Source organism: Strongylocentrotus purpuratus, unplaced genomic scaffold (assembly GCF_000002235.5).
Source record: "Strongylocentrotus purpuratus isolate Spur 01 unplaced genomic scaffold, Spur_5.0 spur5_scaffold_9, whole genome shotgun sequence".
Lineage (NCBI taxonomy): Eukaryota > Metazoa > Echinodermata > Echinoidea > Camarodonta > Strongylocentrotidae > Strongylocentrotus > Strongylocentrotus purpuratus.
This window is the reverse complement of record NW_022145615.1, coordinates 8,205,943-8,220,075: the sequence shown is the minus strand read 5'-3', so window position 1 is coordinate 8,220,075 and position 14,133 is coordinate 8,205,943. Positions and strand designations below refer to the sequence as shown.

Genomic DNA, 14,133 nt, shown 5'->3' with positions numbered 1-14,133 from the left:
TTCCTCCTCATCCTCCACATCCTCCTTCCCCTTATCGTGTTTTCATACTGCTGTAAAACGTTTGTGTCTTAATATTATATGAAACCATGACGATTATATGTTTTATCTTCTTCCAATACAGTGTTTGCTTTACCTCAAACAAAATATGACGGCTTGTTGCTTGAGAAGGGTCATCTTTTCCGGTGGATTTTTTCTTGTGATTTTCATCAGCGGCTATGGGGTAGCTGAGAAAATATTGATAAACCCGATGATTGGGAAAGGGAGCCATTTTTACCTATCAGCGGCCATTGGAGAACAGCTCATTCACCGGGGCTACAACGTCACCTTTCTCCTCGGTAGTGCGTTTGAGAATCATGCCAGAAGCAGCCGCTATGGTCACATGTTTAATTGGGAAGTCGTCAAGCATCCAATTCCGACGCAAGCAGTCCACGACATGTCCACCAACTTGAGTAAACTGATATCGGTTAGTGACGTCAAACTTGAATTGTCAATACATTCCGTGTTTAATTAAACAAGGCATTGTGCGCAGATGAGTACGCATTACAGCTTTTCTCACCAACAAATGACACAACAAATAAAATTAGGATGTAAGATTTCATTTATGCATCCTCTGTAACATTTTTAATCAGCTGATCGTGTATTTTCTTTGTATCTATACTGGGCCCTCATCCGTGATAAAAAATTAAGGTTTTCTTCTCGTTATCTTTATATATTTCTGTTGTCATGCTGAAGTGTAATATGGTTTCTTGTACGGTAATTTTTTTAGAATAGAAATTGCCTTCAAGTTTAAATGTACGGTGCCGTGTCAAAAGAAAATAAATATCCGCTCTCTGGTAATTCATCATCATTTTAAAGATAATATAGTGTCTTTCTTCTTCGCTCGTTGACAATATTTTGACAGTAAGGTGCCCGAATATATATTCTATCTTTTATTTCGTGATTACATTGTTACCACACTCATTACATTGAAAAAAAATGATAAATGAGGGCAACGAGAGGCCCGAATATCATCATATTCGTGTATCAAGGTAATGATCGAATATCTCATTTTTTATTCATGTACGTTCGGCGGCAAGGTGCGCGTATACAGACATTGATCTACATTTGCCACTCTCCACCCAGGTGTTAAATGGGTACCCGGTAGGATGCGAAAGTAAATGTGGTTTGATTAGCAAGTGGCGCTTGTAAAATGGAGACTGGCTGGAATGCTCCCCAGGGAGTGGATAATGTGCATACATTGTGTGCGAGTAATAATAACCGGGGTAATATATAATATATCTCGGTATTAAAGCGCATTGAGAGGGCCTGCGGTCCTCAAATACGCTATTTTTATACGGACGAATTATTATTATTGTTATTTAAATATAGGATTTCCCGGCCAAATTCGCGAGTTTGTCAGTAAAATTAATTTGTCTTGCGTTCAAATTCGACGGTTTTAGTGCTGTCGGGTATATCTCGGGTTTATATTCCTTTTTCTAGATTTCAAATCTATGAAGTTTTCGTTAGAATCTATGTATGTTTCATTCAAATTAATGAACAAAGTGCTTCTTCCGCTATTTGGTCATTTGATTTAGCGCAACACGATTTTCTGACATCGCGACGGTGTACTTTTAGCATTCTAATTCATTTGTAGCATTCAAATTAGCACTTTGTGCACTAAAATTAATGGTCAATATACATTTCTATATCATTTTATAGCTCGTTCTTTTTCTTTCAAGATCGTTTTTCATGTGTATTTCATCCTATTTCATTTTCTTGCATTTATAATCTTTATAAGCTTTTAGATTTATCAGATATTCATCAGCCTTTAAATTTGATTGCTTAAAAAAAAGACTTACATCTACGGACTTGATAGTCTCAATATTTGTGTAAATTTTCATGTAAGGAAGTTGTTTGTCTTGTGTTTCATCATAAATTTATCACAATTTCATTATGATGGAAGGGTATAATATTGTGACTGGGGTAGGTGTTTTTGTATCCCTACTTTTCCGGGGTATATTAACATGTCCATTCAAAGATGCCATTTCCCTTGATTTCACCCCTTCTTTACCTAATGTCTGACTACAAACATATGGTTTTTCCTCAAAATTAATAAATTGCATAACAGAAAAGACCCCAATGGCAAATCATGTATTTAATTGCATTTTTAAAAAAAACTGTAAATGTGTGTTGCATTTCTTCCCCCTAACATTCATAACTTGAATAAACATAATTCGAATACGAATGACAGGTGTTAATTTGAATGATAAAAATGACGCCTCGACAAGTGACGATTAATTTGAATGCTAGTTGAGCAGTTTCTAAATTGAATGACAGATCTATGAAATCCTTCGACCAAAAACCTAAATTACATACAAAATCGGAAAAATTGAATGATAATTGGCATGGCAAAGCTGATCTGCGCTATCTTAAATGCAAAGTAAATGAATTCGAATGACAAACTCGCGAATTTGGCCGGAAAATCCTATATTTTCTAGTGTGTTGATTACAAACTAACTTTTTTACCATTTTAAAAATGTCTTCTCCCTTTTTATTCTTAAATGTGTCCATACGTGTGTATATTGTACTTGCCGAGTGCCAGAGTCATGCGAACAAAAAATAGTCTGTGAAGACTTTGGGATTTGGGAGAAACTTCTTAAGAGGGAACCGTGACTAACAAAAGGTAAAAATAATGCTGCTCTATGCATTTTAAGAAGCGCTGGACAATTACCTAAATTGTATTGTATTGTATTGGTTTATTGAGATAAAAATCATTGGACATGCAGCTAAAAGCTGAAATTGTTCAATTTACAGAGTAAAAAGTACATGGCATAACATTGCATTGATAACACATTAAAATATATAGAACACTTAACAAATATTGTGTATATTTAAGTACGATTTACAATTTCATTGATGATATAAGATTGTCATTGGTTTTACATGAGATAGAAAGTTGATAATTAACAATTTACAAGTTTATTGCAACAGTGATACGTAGGTGGGATAATATTTAGATGTTTATACAGATAAAATACGATAAAAAATAAAATATTAAAGCTAAGTTTCAATATTGGTTAAACAAGGTGATGTTCCTGAATTAAGCGAAATTGGCAAATTTGTGAAAGTGAAAAAACCTTAAATGAATTAAATGTAGTGATGATGAAGATGTAATGTTGACATCGACAAAGATAAATATTAACAAGGTGATGGTCCTGAATTCAGCGAAATTGGCAACTTAATATTACATCAGAGAGTATAAAGTGAAGAAACCTTGAACGAATTAAATATAGTAATGATAAAGATGTAATGCTGACATCGACAAAGTTAAATATTAACAAGTAAATAGGCTACTTCACATCGATTGACAAATTCTCAAGTTCTGTTATTAATTGATATTGCACATAGAAGAAGAGATACGAAAGTAGCAATCAGTAGATGAAAATGCATGTTGGAATATAATCAAATACATTTTTTTGTTGACTCGATCATTGTTAGTTTTAGTTCAAAGATTCAAGGTGAATTAAGCAGTCTAACAATAGTAGGTATCGTTGAAGAATAATACCGGGTAGTCCGACAGAAGGGGTATTGAGAAGATGTGAAGAGCGTAGGCGACGAGAGGACATATCGCTACGTAAGGGAGGGAGAAGATCACGATGCCGGGGAGATTTCAACAGACTTCGAGCAAAGGAATCCAGTAGTTGTTCATGACGCTCCGACATACGACAGATGGAGAGGTGCTCTAGAGCATGGTCGTAAGAAACATACTGGTCCTTCATAATGATGCGGCAGACACGTTTCTGGATTTTCTCAATATCATTGTACTGATTTGCAGTGATGCTTGGGGACCAAAGGGGAGATGAATACTCCAAAATAGGACGTATGTAGGATGAGTAGATGTTGACTAAGTCACAACTTGGGATGGATGCCTTTCGAAGACGACTTATCATAAATACTCGCTTTCCCGCTCTTGATACCATATCACCAACTTGTTTGTCCCACTTGAGATTGGATTGTAAGTGCACGCCCAGTATTTTCTGGGATTCCGTTGTTTTCAGAGGCTCATCATTGAGACGCAAACAAGGAGTGTTGATGGTACGTTTCGTGAAGTTGACAGACATGGCATTGCTCTTGGTGGTATTGAATTTCATGTCATTGTCTTTACTCCAATTTTCTAATTCGTCAAGATGGTCCTGTAGTTTCGGTGGTGCCGATGTCGTGCGAATCTCGAGAAGGCTTAGGTCGTCAACATATTTCCAATGATGCTCGATATCATGTGCGGCATCATTCACCAGAGCTAGGAACATCAACGGGCCTAGTTTTGTTCCCTGCGGAACTCCGCACGTCAAATGCCTTTCCTCGGAGATACAAGAGCCAACTCTAACAGCCTGGGTGCGATCAGTTAAGAAGCTGGTCGCGGTCTGAAGAACTGCTTCATTGACACCATACGTGAATACTTTGCGAATCACTATATTGTGGTTGACACGATCAAAGGCTTTAGAAAAATCTATTTCTAAATTAGCGTCAAGGGTGATCTTTGAAAGTGCATTCCACGCTATTGAATCCTGATTTTCCAACAGGGGTAGCTGTCCTCGAGGTTAATTGTCCTCGTGGGGTATAGTTGTCCTCTTGGGTAATTGTCCTCAGGGGTAGTTGTGCTGCGGGGGTAGTTGTCCTGAAGGGGTAGTTGTCCTCTGGGGTAATTGTCCTCGGGGGTAGTTGTCCTCGAGGAGGTAATTGTCCTCGGGAGTAATTGTCCTCTGGGGTAATTATCCTCGGGGGGGGGGGGGTAATTGTCCTCGGGGAAGTTGTCCTCGGGGGGTAGTTTTCCTCGGGGGGTAATTGTCCTCGAGGGTAGTTGTCCTCGTGGGGTAGTTGTCCTCGAGGGGGTAATTGTCCTCAGGGGTAGTTGTCCTCGATGGGGTAATTGTCCTCGGGGGTAATTGTCCTGAGGGGGTAGTTGTCCTGCGGGGGTAGTTGTCCTGAGGGGGTAGTTGTCCTCGGGGGTAATTATCCTCGGGGGTAGTTGTCCTTGATAGGGTAATTGTCCTCGGGGGTAATTGTCCTCGGGGGGTAGTTGTCCTCTGGGGTAGTTGTCCTGCGGGGGTAGTTTTCCTGAGGGGGTAGTTGTCCTCGGGGGTAATTATCCTCGGGGGTAGTTGTCCTCGATGGGGTAATTGTCCTCGGGGGTAATTATCCTCGGGGGTAGTTGTCCTCGGGGGGGGGGGTAGTTGTCCTCTGGGGCAATTATCCTCGGGGGTAGTTGTCCTGGAGGGGGTAATTGTCCTCGGGGGTAATAATCATCGGGGGTAGTTGTCCTCGATGGGGTAATTGTCCTTGGGGGATAATTGTCCTCGGGGGTAGTTGTCCTGAGGGGGTAGTTGTCCTCTAGGGTAGTTGTTTTGCGGGGTAGTTGTCCTGAGGGGGTAGTTGTCCTCGGGGGTAATTATCCTCGGGGGTAGTTGTCCTCGATGGGGTAATTATCCTCGGGGGTAATTATTCTCAGTGGGTAGCTGTCCTCGGGGGGTAGTTGTCCTCTGGGGTAATTGTCCTCGGGGGTAGTCGTCCTCGAGGGGGTAATTGTCCTCGAGGGGTAATTGTCCTCGGGGGGTAATTGTCCTCGGGGGGTAATTGTCCTCGGGGTAGTTGTCCTGTGGGGGTAGTTGTCCTCTGGGGTAATTGTCCTCGGGGGTAGTTGTCCTCGAAGGGGGTAATTGTCCTCGGGGGTAATTATCCTCGGGGGTTATTGTCCTCGGGGGAAATTGTCCTCGGGGGTAGTTGTCCTTGGGGGGTAGTTGTCCTCGGTGGGGAATTTTCCTCGGTGTAATTGTCCTCGGGAGTAGTTTTCCTCGGGTGGTATTTTTCAGGGGGGGGGAATTGTCCTTGGGGTAATTGTCCTTTGGGGGGGGGGGGGTTTGTAATTATGATTGCAGCATGAGCTAAATCCAGGATTCCATTTAGAATCTAAGGCAAAGTTACCCAATCCTTTTAAAAGGATTATGTTTCTCTGTCTCGGATTCTGTAACAAAATCCTTGATTTAGCTCATGTTGCAATAATAATTATAAATGTTTAGGTCAGTCAGCAACCCCGTGAATTTTACAAGCCGATCGCCTGTCTGGTTATCAAGATATTTATAATTGGATTTAAGATGTATTCAAACAGCTAGCCGCTACTCGGATATGAAGTGATTCTAGCACCTTGCTGTCTGGATATGAGGTGATGATTGCCCAAGTATCGATACGTTCGAAATAACCATGGAGCTGGACCCCAAGCCCACCGCAGAATAGACAATAGGAGGAGGATGCGGGTGCAAGTTCTTATTCCAACATTCAAGCATCTAGGTTTTAGAAAGTGATACCAGTCTATCATTTAAATCCAGGTGTCTTATTATCTTACACATGGCAGGTTAATGAATTTATTATACAAAACAAAGGATTTAGGTCCTTTTCGGAACCAGGGGAGGAAAATGAAAGACATTGACAAACATGTTTCTATGCATTACATTTTAATTACACTTTTAACTTTTAAATTGCAATATAATTTACAAATATTACTTTGCACACATTTTGTTCCAGGAGAGAGAAAGAGAAAGAAAGAGGGGGGTGATCACAGAAGGGGAAGGGTGCGAAATCGTGAACCTCATCATCCATTCTCTTTATGATCCAGACTGAAAAAGAATACTTTCATTTGGATCCAGATCTTATTCTATGCATCACTCAACCAACAGCCTACATCACTTTTCACGTTCTGAACTTTGCTTCCGATTTATTCTCAACTCATTAAAAAATCATGTTTGGTTTGGATGTTGCCAAATTGCCCCCTTCTCAAAATGTACCTTGCTTTTAATTGAGAGGGGTATTTAATGGGAGGTAGGGGGTATGGTGAATGTTCTGAACCACACCATGCACTATGTTTCAGTCTGCTAATCATTTCTGTCACTTTGAATCAGGTCTTATTTTAGGTATTATTGAGAGAGAGAGAGAGAGAGAGAGAGGGAGAAAGAGAAAAAGGAAGGGGGCACAAAAGGGGGTAGGGTGCGAATTTTCTGAACCCTATCATCCATTCTCTTCATGATTCAGACTGAAAATCAAGACTTTCACCTGGATCCAGATCTCATTTTATGTATCAATCAACCGACAGCCTGCATCACTTTTCAACACACACCATACCCTTCACAACAAATTGCCCCCATCACAAAATCGATCTTGCTTTCAATTGAGAGGGGGCATTTAATGGGAGGTAGGGGTATGGTGAAAGCTCTGAACCGCACCATGCACTTTGTTTTAGTCTGCTAATCAAGTCTGTCACTTTGAATCGGGTCTTATCATATGTATTACCAGTGTGTTGGCTCAGTTAATAGAGCGTCCGCCTCACAACTGGGAGGTCGTGGGTTCGAACCCCGACCGCGTTATACCAAAAGACATTAAAAGACGGGAGTTGCTGCTACCTCGTTTGGTGTTCAAAATTAAGGGATAGAGCAACGTCGATCTGGCGCTGTTCATTGGCTGCCGGGCTCACGATCAGTTTGGCTAAAAGAATTTCAATTTTCGGTTTAACTTAATAACATTTGGAGTGGACTTTAAAAGATTATTATTATTATTGACCGATATCCTAATTTCGTTTCTGAAAACATATTATATATCAGTTGCTAGGCATATTATTATAATAGCAACGGTAACTAAGAAAGATATATCATTCATTTTTTTTGAAACTGCATTCTCTGACAGTAGAAGATAGCATCTTCTCGATATATTTTATTTTTCATCTCACTATAATATTTTAATGTTTTTAAAGAAGAAGATAGCCCTAGCCTAGCCACCCAAAATTGCCATTTTAGCTCATGTCAAAATGTAAACTTACTGAAGAGCCCTATACATTTTGTTTAATTATTATTAGTATCGTTATTATTATTTATTCGGTAAAGACAACAACAACAAATCTGTGAATACAAAACAAGAGTACATTTGGAAGAGAGTCATATGGATGCCGGGAAAAGAAAAAGATGAACTTGATAACTAAACCCGAATGTCTTCTTTTCCAATCCATGTGACTTTACAGAAATTGTAAGAATACAAAATAGTGAGGTATAACAATGTATGAATCACTATGCAATCAACTATAATCATTGACAAGATAGGACTTTAACAAAACAATTTGTTTACTCTTACCCTCCCTACCCCACCCCCCCCCCCCCAAAAAAAGGAGAGGACAAATGCCGCTTTGTGTGCATGTATATTAGCACCATTCAAAACAAGAAGAAGGAAGACAAAGGTGAATACATGCACTCAAATCCGAGTGCTGACAGATAAACGCTGCGTTTGATATCGGTGTGAAGTTGAGAAAGATAGCCAGACCTAGAGCCAGAGTTACTACCTCCAATATGCCCGTACAATATAGCACATTATAACCCCCTTCCCCCGTGTATAGTTAATACCAGTCTCGTTAAAACTTTCCAACTTTACTGTACAATAGTAGGGCGATAGTCCACAGTAGGCCTTGTCGGAAGTCAAGGTTGATTACTATGCCATGGGGTTCTGTTGAAAAAATAATCTTCGAAATAGTTTAACACTTGTTATACATGGCGACCATTTTGATAAAGGGGCCGCCAGTATTATTTTTGTCAGCACATTTTCAAGGTAGTCCATCTGTAAGTTGTGCAGGGAGGTCCCCTGAACATGTTGACACCGATTTTTTTTTTTTACAACACCCCATGTCAAAACAAAATTAAAAAATTAAGGGTCCCCCCTTAGGTAATAATAGGCATTCATGGTTCGAAATATCATGATAAATTCGGTATCATATAAAAGAGACTCTGCTCTTAAATATGGATGGATTATCCAAACTATGGGCGCATTCATTTCTAAAAAATAAAAAAAAAGAAATTGCTCCAAGCATTAATAATCCATATCGCTCTGAATAGGTAAATAGCTACCTTATAATGCGGATTGCTTTGAAATTGCCCATCAGAGCGTGAAAGGATGTATTGTGCAGAGTAAATATGAATAGCTGTGTTATTATAATAAGTTCGGCAGTGCTGCATGAGTAATATGAATACCATATGTGTGATGCTCGATTCTTTCTGGTAGTGCTTCAGTTGTTCGCCCACCTGTATTGAGTCTAGATCTGCCGATTTGTACACGTTATGTTCCCGAATAGGGTGAGTCAGTATCATCCTTCATTATACAATTAAACATGTACGTGTCTACTATAAAGCGCACTGTGTAAATCTGTGTAGAACCAAACAGGGTTGATATGTTCTGGATGCTTGATTATAAAGTTGATACTTGCCATGTTTAATTACTGTATTGTGCAAGAAACTGTCTGAAAGCGATTAACAAACGTTTATCATTGAGGATAAATGAATATCGTTAGGTAGATAGAAAGAGAAAAATACTCAGAGGCTTGCTGAAAATAATATGCAATTCACCCAGAAAGGGATACTTATGATTTCACACACAAATGATTTTGGATCTCTTTTTTTGTTGTATTCAAAATCTCTTTTCCCCAAAAATATGATGGGATTTGAAGAACGGTCCCTTTCGGTGGCCATTTCAACTGTGATATGCTTCCAAGCTGACGAGTACACTCTGATTTCAATATCGGTGTGAAGTTGAGAAAGATAACCAGACCTATGGAGCCAGAGTTACTACCTCTAAATATGACCGTACAATAACACATTATAATCCCCCGTGTATAGTTAATACCAGTCTCGTTAAAACGTTTCAACTTTACTATACATGTACAATAGTAGGGCGATAATCATCAGTAGGCATTGGCGGAAGTCAAGGTTGATTACTATACTGCTGCATGGAATAGACAATGACTTTAACGGGTGGGGAAGTCATCAGATGATTTACTTTCAATATCAAATGAACATTAGATAATACTAGACATTACACGTGGAGTCTACATTAGCCATGTGATGTCACTGATGCTGGGATGATACATTCGGAGAGCTTGTCTTGTCATCTTTTTCACATTCCAACCTGCAGAAACTATGTTCTCCATCAACGTAGTTATATGTAGCTTAACAGTAATTGTTTTTGCTTTTTCTGGTGGAAACATATTGGATTAATTTGTTTAAGTTTTTAATTATCATACGCTAAGTCAACCTGTAACCCCGAACTGTATATGTGGTTATTTTAATTTATATGTGAAGAGATCGTCCTCAGCTTTTTTAAAAACTTCATGGAAACGTGTAATGTTTTAAGTGTTAAACGTGATGAATTATTAAATAAAGCCAATCAACTATAGTGAGAGAAAGAGGACAAAAAACAAACAACGAGAGTGGGGAAAAGAGAGGGAAGGTATCTGAGAATCGAAAGACGATAGTATCCGGGAAAATCCAGGAAAATCCAAAGGAAAGTCAGAATATTTGTGTAAAAGGTGAAATTTGTTCCTCTCTTACCATTTGTTTAGATTTAAAAACAGTACACTAAACAATGTGCGTACTTGCATGTCGCATGAACATTTGATCCAAAATTGTCAGCTGTTTCTTACTGTCTTTTGATAATATGATTATTTAGGGATGAAGCCTCTTCATGGTACATTCAAGAATAACATTCATTCACCGGAAATAACAACGACAAAAAAGGAAGCTCACGATTAATTCTACACCTTTACCACAAGTTGACTTCCTCTTTAAATACCTCAAGCACAATCCTTTGACAAATGCGTATATCGCCACACCTCACGATTTCTTGTTTCAATGGTAATATTTTTTTTATAGAAAACAAATAATTTCAAACCAGGATAGGTCATTAAAAGTCGATTTGTATTATTCATTTTTCCCACAGAATCACGACAGCATGGATGATCGCATGGCGCAGCCACGAAGTGTACTCCTGGGTAGTTTATTCATTGTCATGTTTGTCATCAGCTACACTACGGCAAATAACGTACTAGTAAACCCGATGATTGGGAAAGGGAGTCATTTCTACTTATCAGCGGCCATTGGGGAACAGCTCATTCACCGGGGCTACAACGTCACCTTTCTCCTCGGTAGTGCGTTTGAGAATCATGCCAGAAGCAGCCGGTATGGTCACATGTTTAATTGGGAAGTCTTCAAGCATCCAATTCCGACGCAAGCAGTTCACGACATGTTCGCCAACTTGAGTAAACTCGTATCGGCAAGTGACTTTAAACTTCAACTGTCCATACATTCCGTGTTGCAAGAGGCTCGACTAAATGACTGCAGGGCTTTACTGGAGGACGAAGCCTTAATTGGACGTCTTCGGGCTGCCAATTTCTCAGTAGTCTTGTTCGACTCAACGTGGGTGTGCGGTGCAATGGTCGGCGAGTTGCTTGATCTACCATACTTTGTGATTTTTCCATACCCTAATACCTGCCTGGTGACATCAAGTCAGGGATCAGTTTTTCACCCAGGGTATATACCAAGCATGATGACATCTTACTCCAACAAGATGAACTTCAAGGAACGAGTCATAAACTCGCTGGTTTACACACTTATAACAATTTTAGGTCCATACTTTTATGCTCCATATAACGAGTTGACATTGAGGTTTGGCATACCAGATCCATTGGAGCTTCTGACGAACTCTAAACTGTGGTTAGTCAATAGCGATTTTGTCGGAGAGTTCCCATGCGCTCTCGCCCCGAACGTCATACCGGTTGGTGGTCTTACAACAAGGGCAGCAGAAAAACTACCTGCAAACATAGAGGACTTTATCCAAGGGTCAGGCGATGACGGAATCATCATCTGTTCATTTGGATCTTTCCTTATCCTAGACGACTCTAATCTCCATGTGATTAGAATTTTTGCAGAAGCGTTCGACAGATTGCCCCAAAGAGTAATTTGGCTTCTGAAGACCCCACCTCCATTTCCGATTCCTGCAAATATCAAGATATTACCCTGGTTGCCCCAGAACGACATCCTAGGCCATCCCCAAACAAGAGCTCTCTTCTTCCATGGAGGTCATAATAGTTATTATGAAGCCATCTATCACGGTGTTCCAGTAGTTGTAATGCCTATCTATGGTGACCAGTATGACGTTGCACCAAGAATCGTGCACCACGGTTTGGGCTTGAAATTGGACAAAGGTTTTCTAACTGAAGAAAATCTGTATGACGCGCTGCATGATGTTACGACGAACGCAACCTATTCGAATACAGCAAAACGGATGTCATCCACTTTCCAAGATCGACCAATGAGACCAGCTGAGAGGGCAGCATTTTGGATTGATCACGCAATCAAACATGGCACGGACAATCTTGAGATACCTGTACACACCTTGAGTATCTTCCAGTACTACCTTATAGATGTCGTTTCCTTCATTTCAGTTGTTGTGATCTTCTTTGTTTATATTGTTGTTAAGTGTTGCATGCTGGTACGTTCCAGAGTTTGTAAGTTTTCTAAGAAACCAAAGACTGAATAGTTTGAGAGAACATCATCGTGAATCGTCGTTAGCACTGAAAACCCAGTCAAATATGTCAATGGATAAGTTTGTTTTGTTTTGTTTTGTTTTGTTTTGTTTTGTTTTTTTGTTTTTTTTTTGGGGGGGGGGTCTTTTTCTGGGCATCTCGAAGCCCTGTCAGGTAACTAACTCTTCAGCTCTGTTTAATTGCTTCCTTTTTTTCAGCGCTGAATATATGCTTTAATTGTATGCCTTGATGGTTTTTTGTTTCTGTTGTTGTTGTTGTTATTGCTTTTTTGTCTTTTACTCTTTTTTTTTTTCGTTTAATTTGTTGTTTATTTGTTTTGATTGCTGGGCATCCACGATGTATTGCTTTTGAACTCTGATTAGTTCTATCTACTTATCTCTTCGTAGTTTCCATCTAATGGTCTGCAAGTACACGTGATTTCTGACGAATTCGGATAGTATCCCTAAACAGTCTTTTATATACCACACGGATAATCTTTCTGTGTCATATTGCATACATCAGTTTTATTATGGAATTGATGAATATTATTTTACCGTTTCTATTTCAAGACTAATATACAGTGCGTCTAAGAAGAAACAAAAAGAAACCCCCCCCCCAAAAAAAAAAAATGGGTATTGTCAAACAAATTAAGAGCTGTAGGAATATGATTCCTTGCTTTTCATGAACTAGAAGTAATGTGGTTTCACACGATGCATTGATGACATTAGTCCATACATGCTTCACTGAGCGATATTCGTTTGAACATGGCATGCAAAAATCCATTTGGACCAAATTTAGATGAACTTGTAGGTGATAGAGAATTCGCTGCTTCTATCCAGTGCACCTAAAGGTCTTTCGTAGTACTTCCGCGCATGTGACTTGCTACTTATTCTACGTCGCTTACAACCGGCCAATACCCCCTCCCCACACTCAGTGTTATTTAGGATACGCGTATGCATGTTCCCTCCCTTTGAAAACACCCCTATCTCCGATGGCAATACGGGCCGGAGTTTTGTGTATTGCGGGCCGGACTTTGTTGCGTGAAAAGTACCCTTTACCGAAGATTTTGGGAACACGAATGCGGTTTCACCGAACCCCGGAGTGGGAGGGGGGGGGGGGGGGGGAATACCCCAGTCTTTTCCAGATGAATCATGGACACGGTTTACGGCATTGTCACTGCTTTAGTCTCATGAGCGCCCGAAAGGCGACTAAATAGTGTCACTCTTGAAAATTTAGGATCGGGATTGGATTGGATTTAATATTTTTAATTTATTTTCAACAGAAAAAAGATGAAAAGCTGAATAAAAAATGGTCATTACCTCATATGGACACTCGTATTTGAAGTAATCAATGTCTGGCAAACTCCCTCACCTACGAAAGAAAAGGAAGATGTTCTCTCTATTTCATGAAAAGCCTGTGACTAGGAAAACAGCGGAAGTATCTCGTCCTTGTTCCCTTGGTTTCATACATCACACGCCGTTGGCACATCTATACTTCAAAATGCATTACTCTCACAAAATAATCATTATTCTAAGAGAGGGTTTATTTGAACAATGGTATTTAATCATAAGCATTTATTTGATCTGAGATTTGCTAATATGTGCACATGATAATGGTTTAGTCATGGCAAATACATGGAATGTAATGGAATCACAGTGGGGAAGATTTACCCAATCTAAAAATGTAATCATTCATATTCTGGCGCGGACAGTAAAATCTTGTGGAGCAGTGTAAAATCGAAACTTCCTTTAGAAAGAATCATGTTTTTGCAT

The 14,133-nt window shown here is 39.6% G+C and overlaps 2 protein-coding genes across 2 annotated transcripts; one reads left to right on the top strand and one right to left on the bottom strand.

Moving 5' to 3' along the window:
- Nucleotides 1-277: 277 nt before the first annotated feature.
- LOC115920680 lies at nt 278-4,286 on the bottom strand. Its single transcript, XM_030977082.1, has 2 exons — nt 3,659-4,286; nt 278-369 (listed from the first exon to the last, which is right to left on the bottom strand). The coding sequence occupies exons 1-2, from the start codon at nt 4,284-4,286 to the stop codon at nt 278-280; spliced, it is 720 nt and encodes a 239-aa protein (XP_030832942.1).
- A 4,771-nt stretch (nt 4,287-9,057) lies between these two features.
- Nucleotides 9,058-14,125, top strand: LOC100893671 (UDP-glucuronosyltransferase 2C1-like). The gene is made up of 2 exons (XM_011681414.2): nt 9,058-9,137; nt 10,777-14,125. Exons 1-2 carry the CDS (start codon nt 9,123-9,125, stop codon nt 12,373-12,375), a joined length of 1,614 nt encoding a protein of 537 aa, XP_011679716.1. The 5' UTR covers nt 9,058-9,122; the 3' UTR covers nt 12,376-14,125.
- The last annotated feature ends 8 nt before the right edge of the window (nt 14,126-14,133 follow it).

Bases quoted from the DNA above. Each gene is read 5' to 3' on its own strand.
- LOC115920680 (XM_030977082.1), bottom strand. From the start codon at position 4,286: ATGTTCCTAGCTCTGGTGAATGATGCCGCACATGATATCGAGCATCAT. The intron at 370-3,658 runs GTCTGTTGAAAT...ATGTGACCATAG, and splicing joins ACTGGATTCCTTTGCTCGAA to CGGCTGCTTCTGGCATGATT.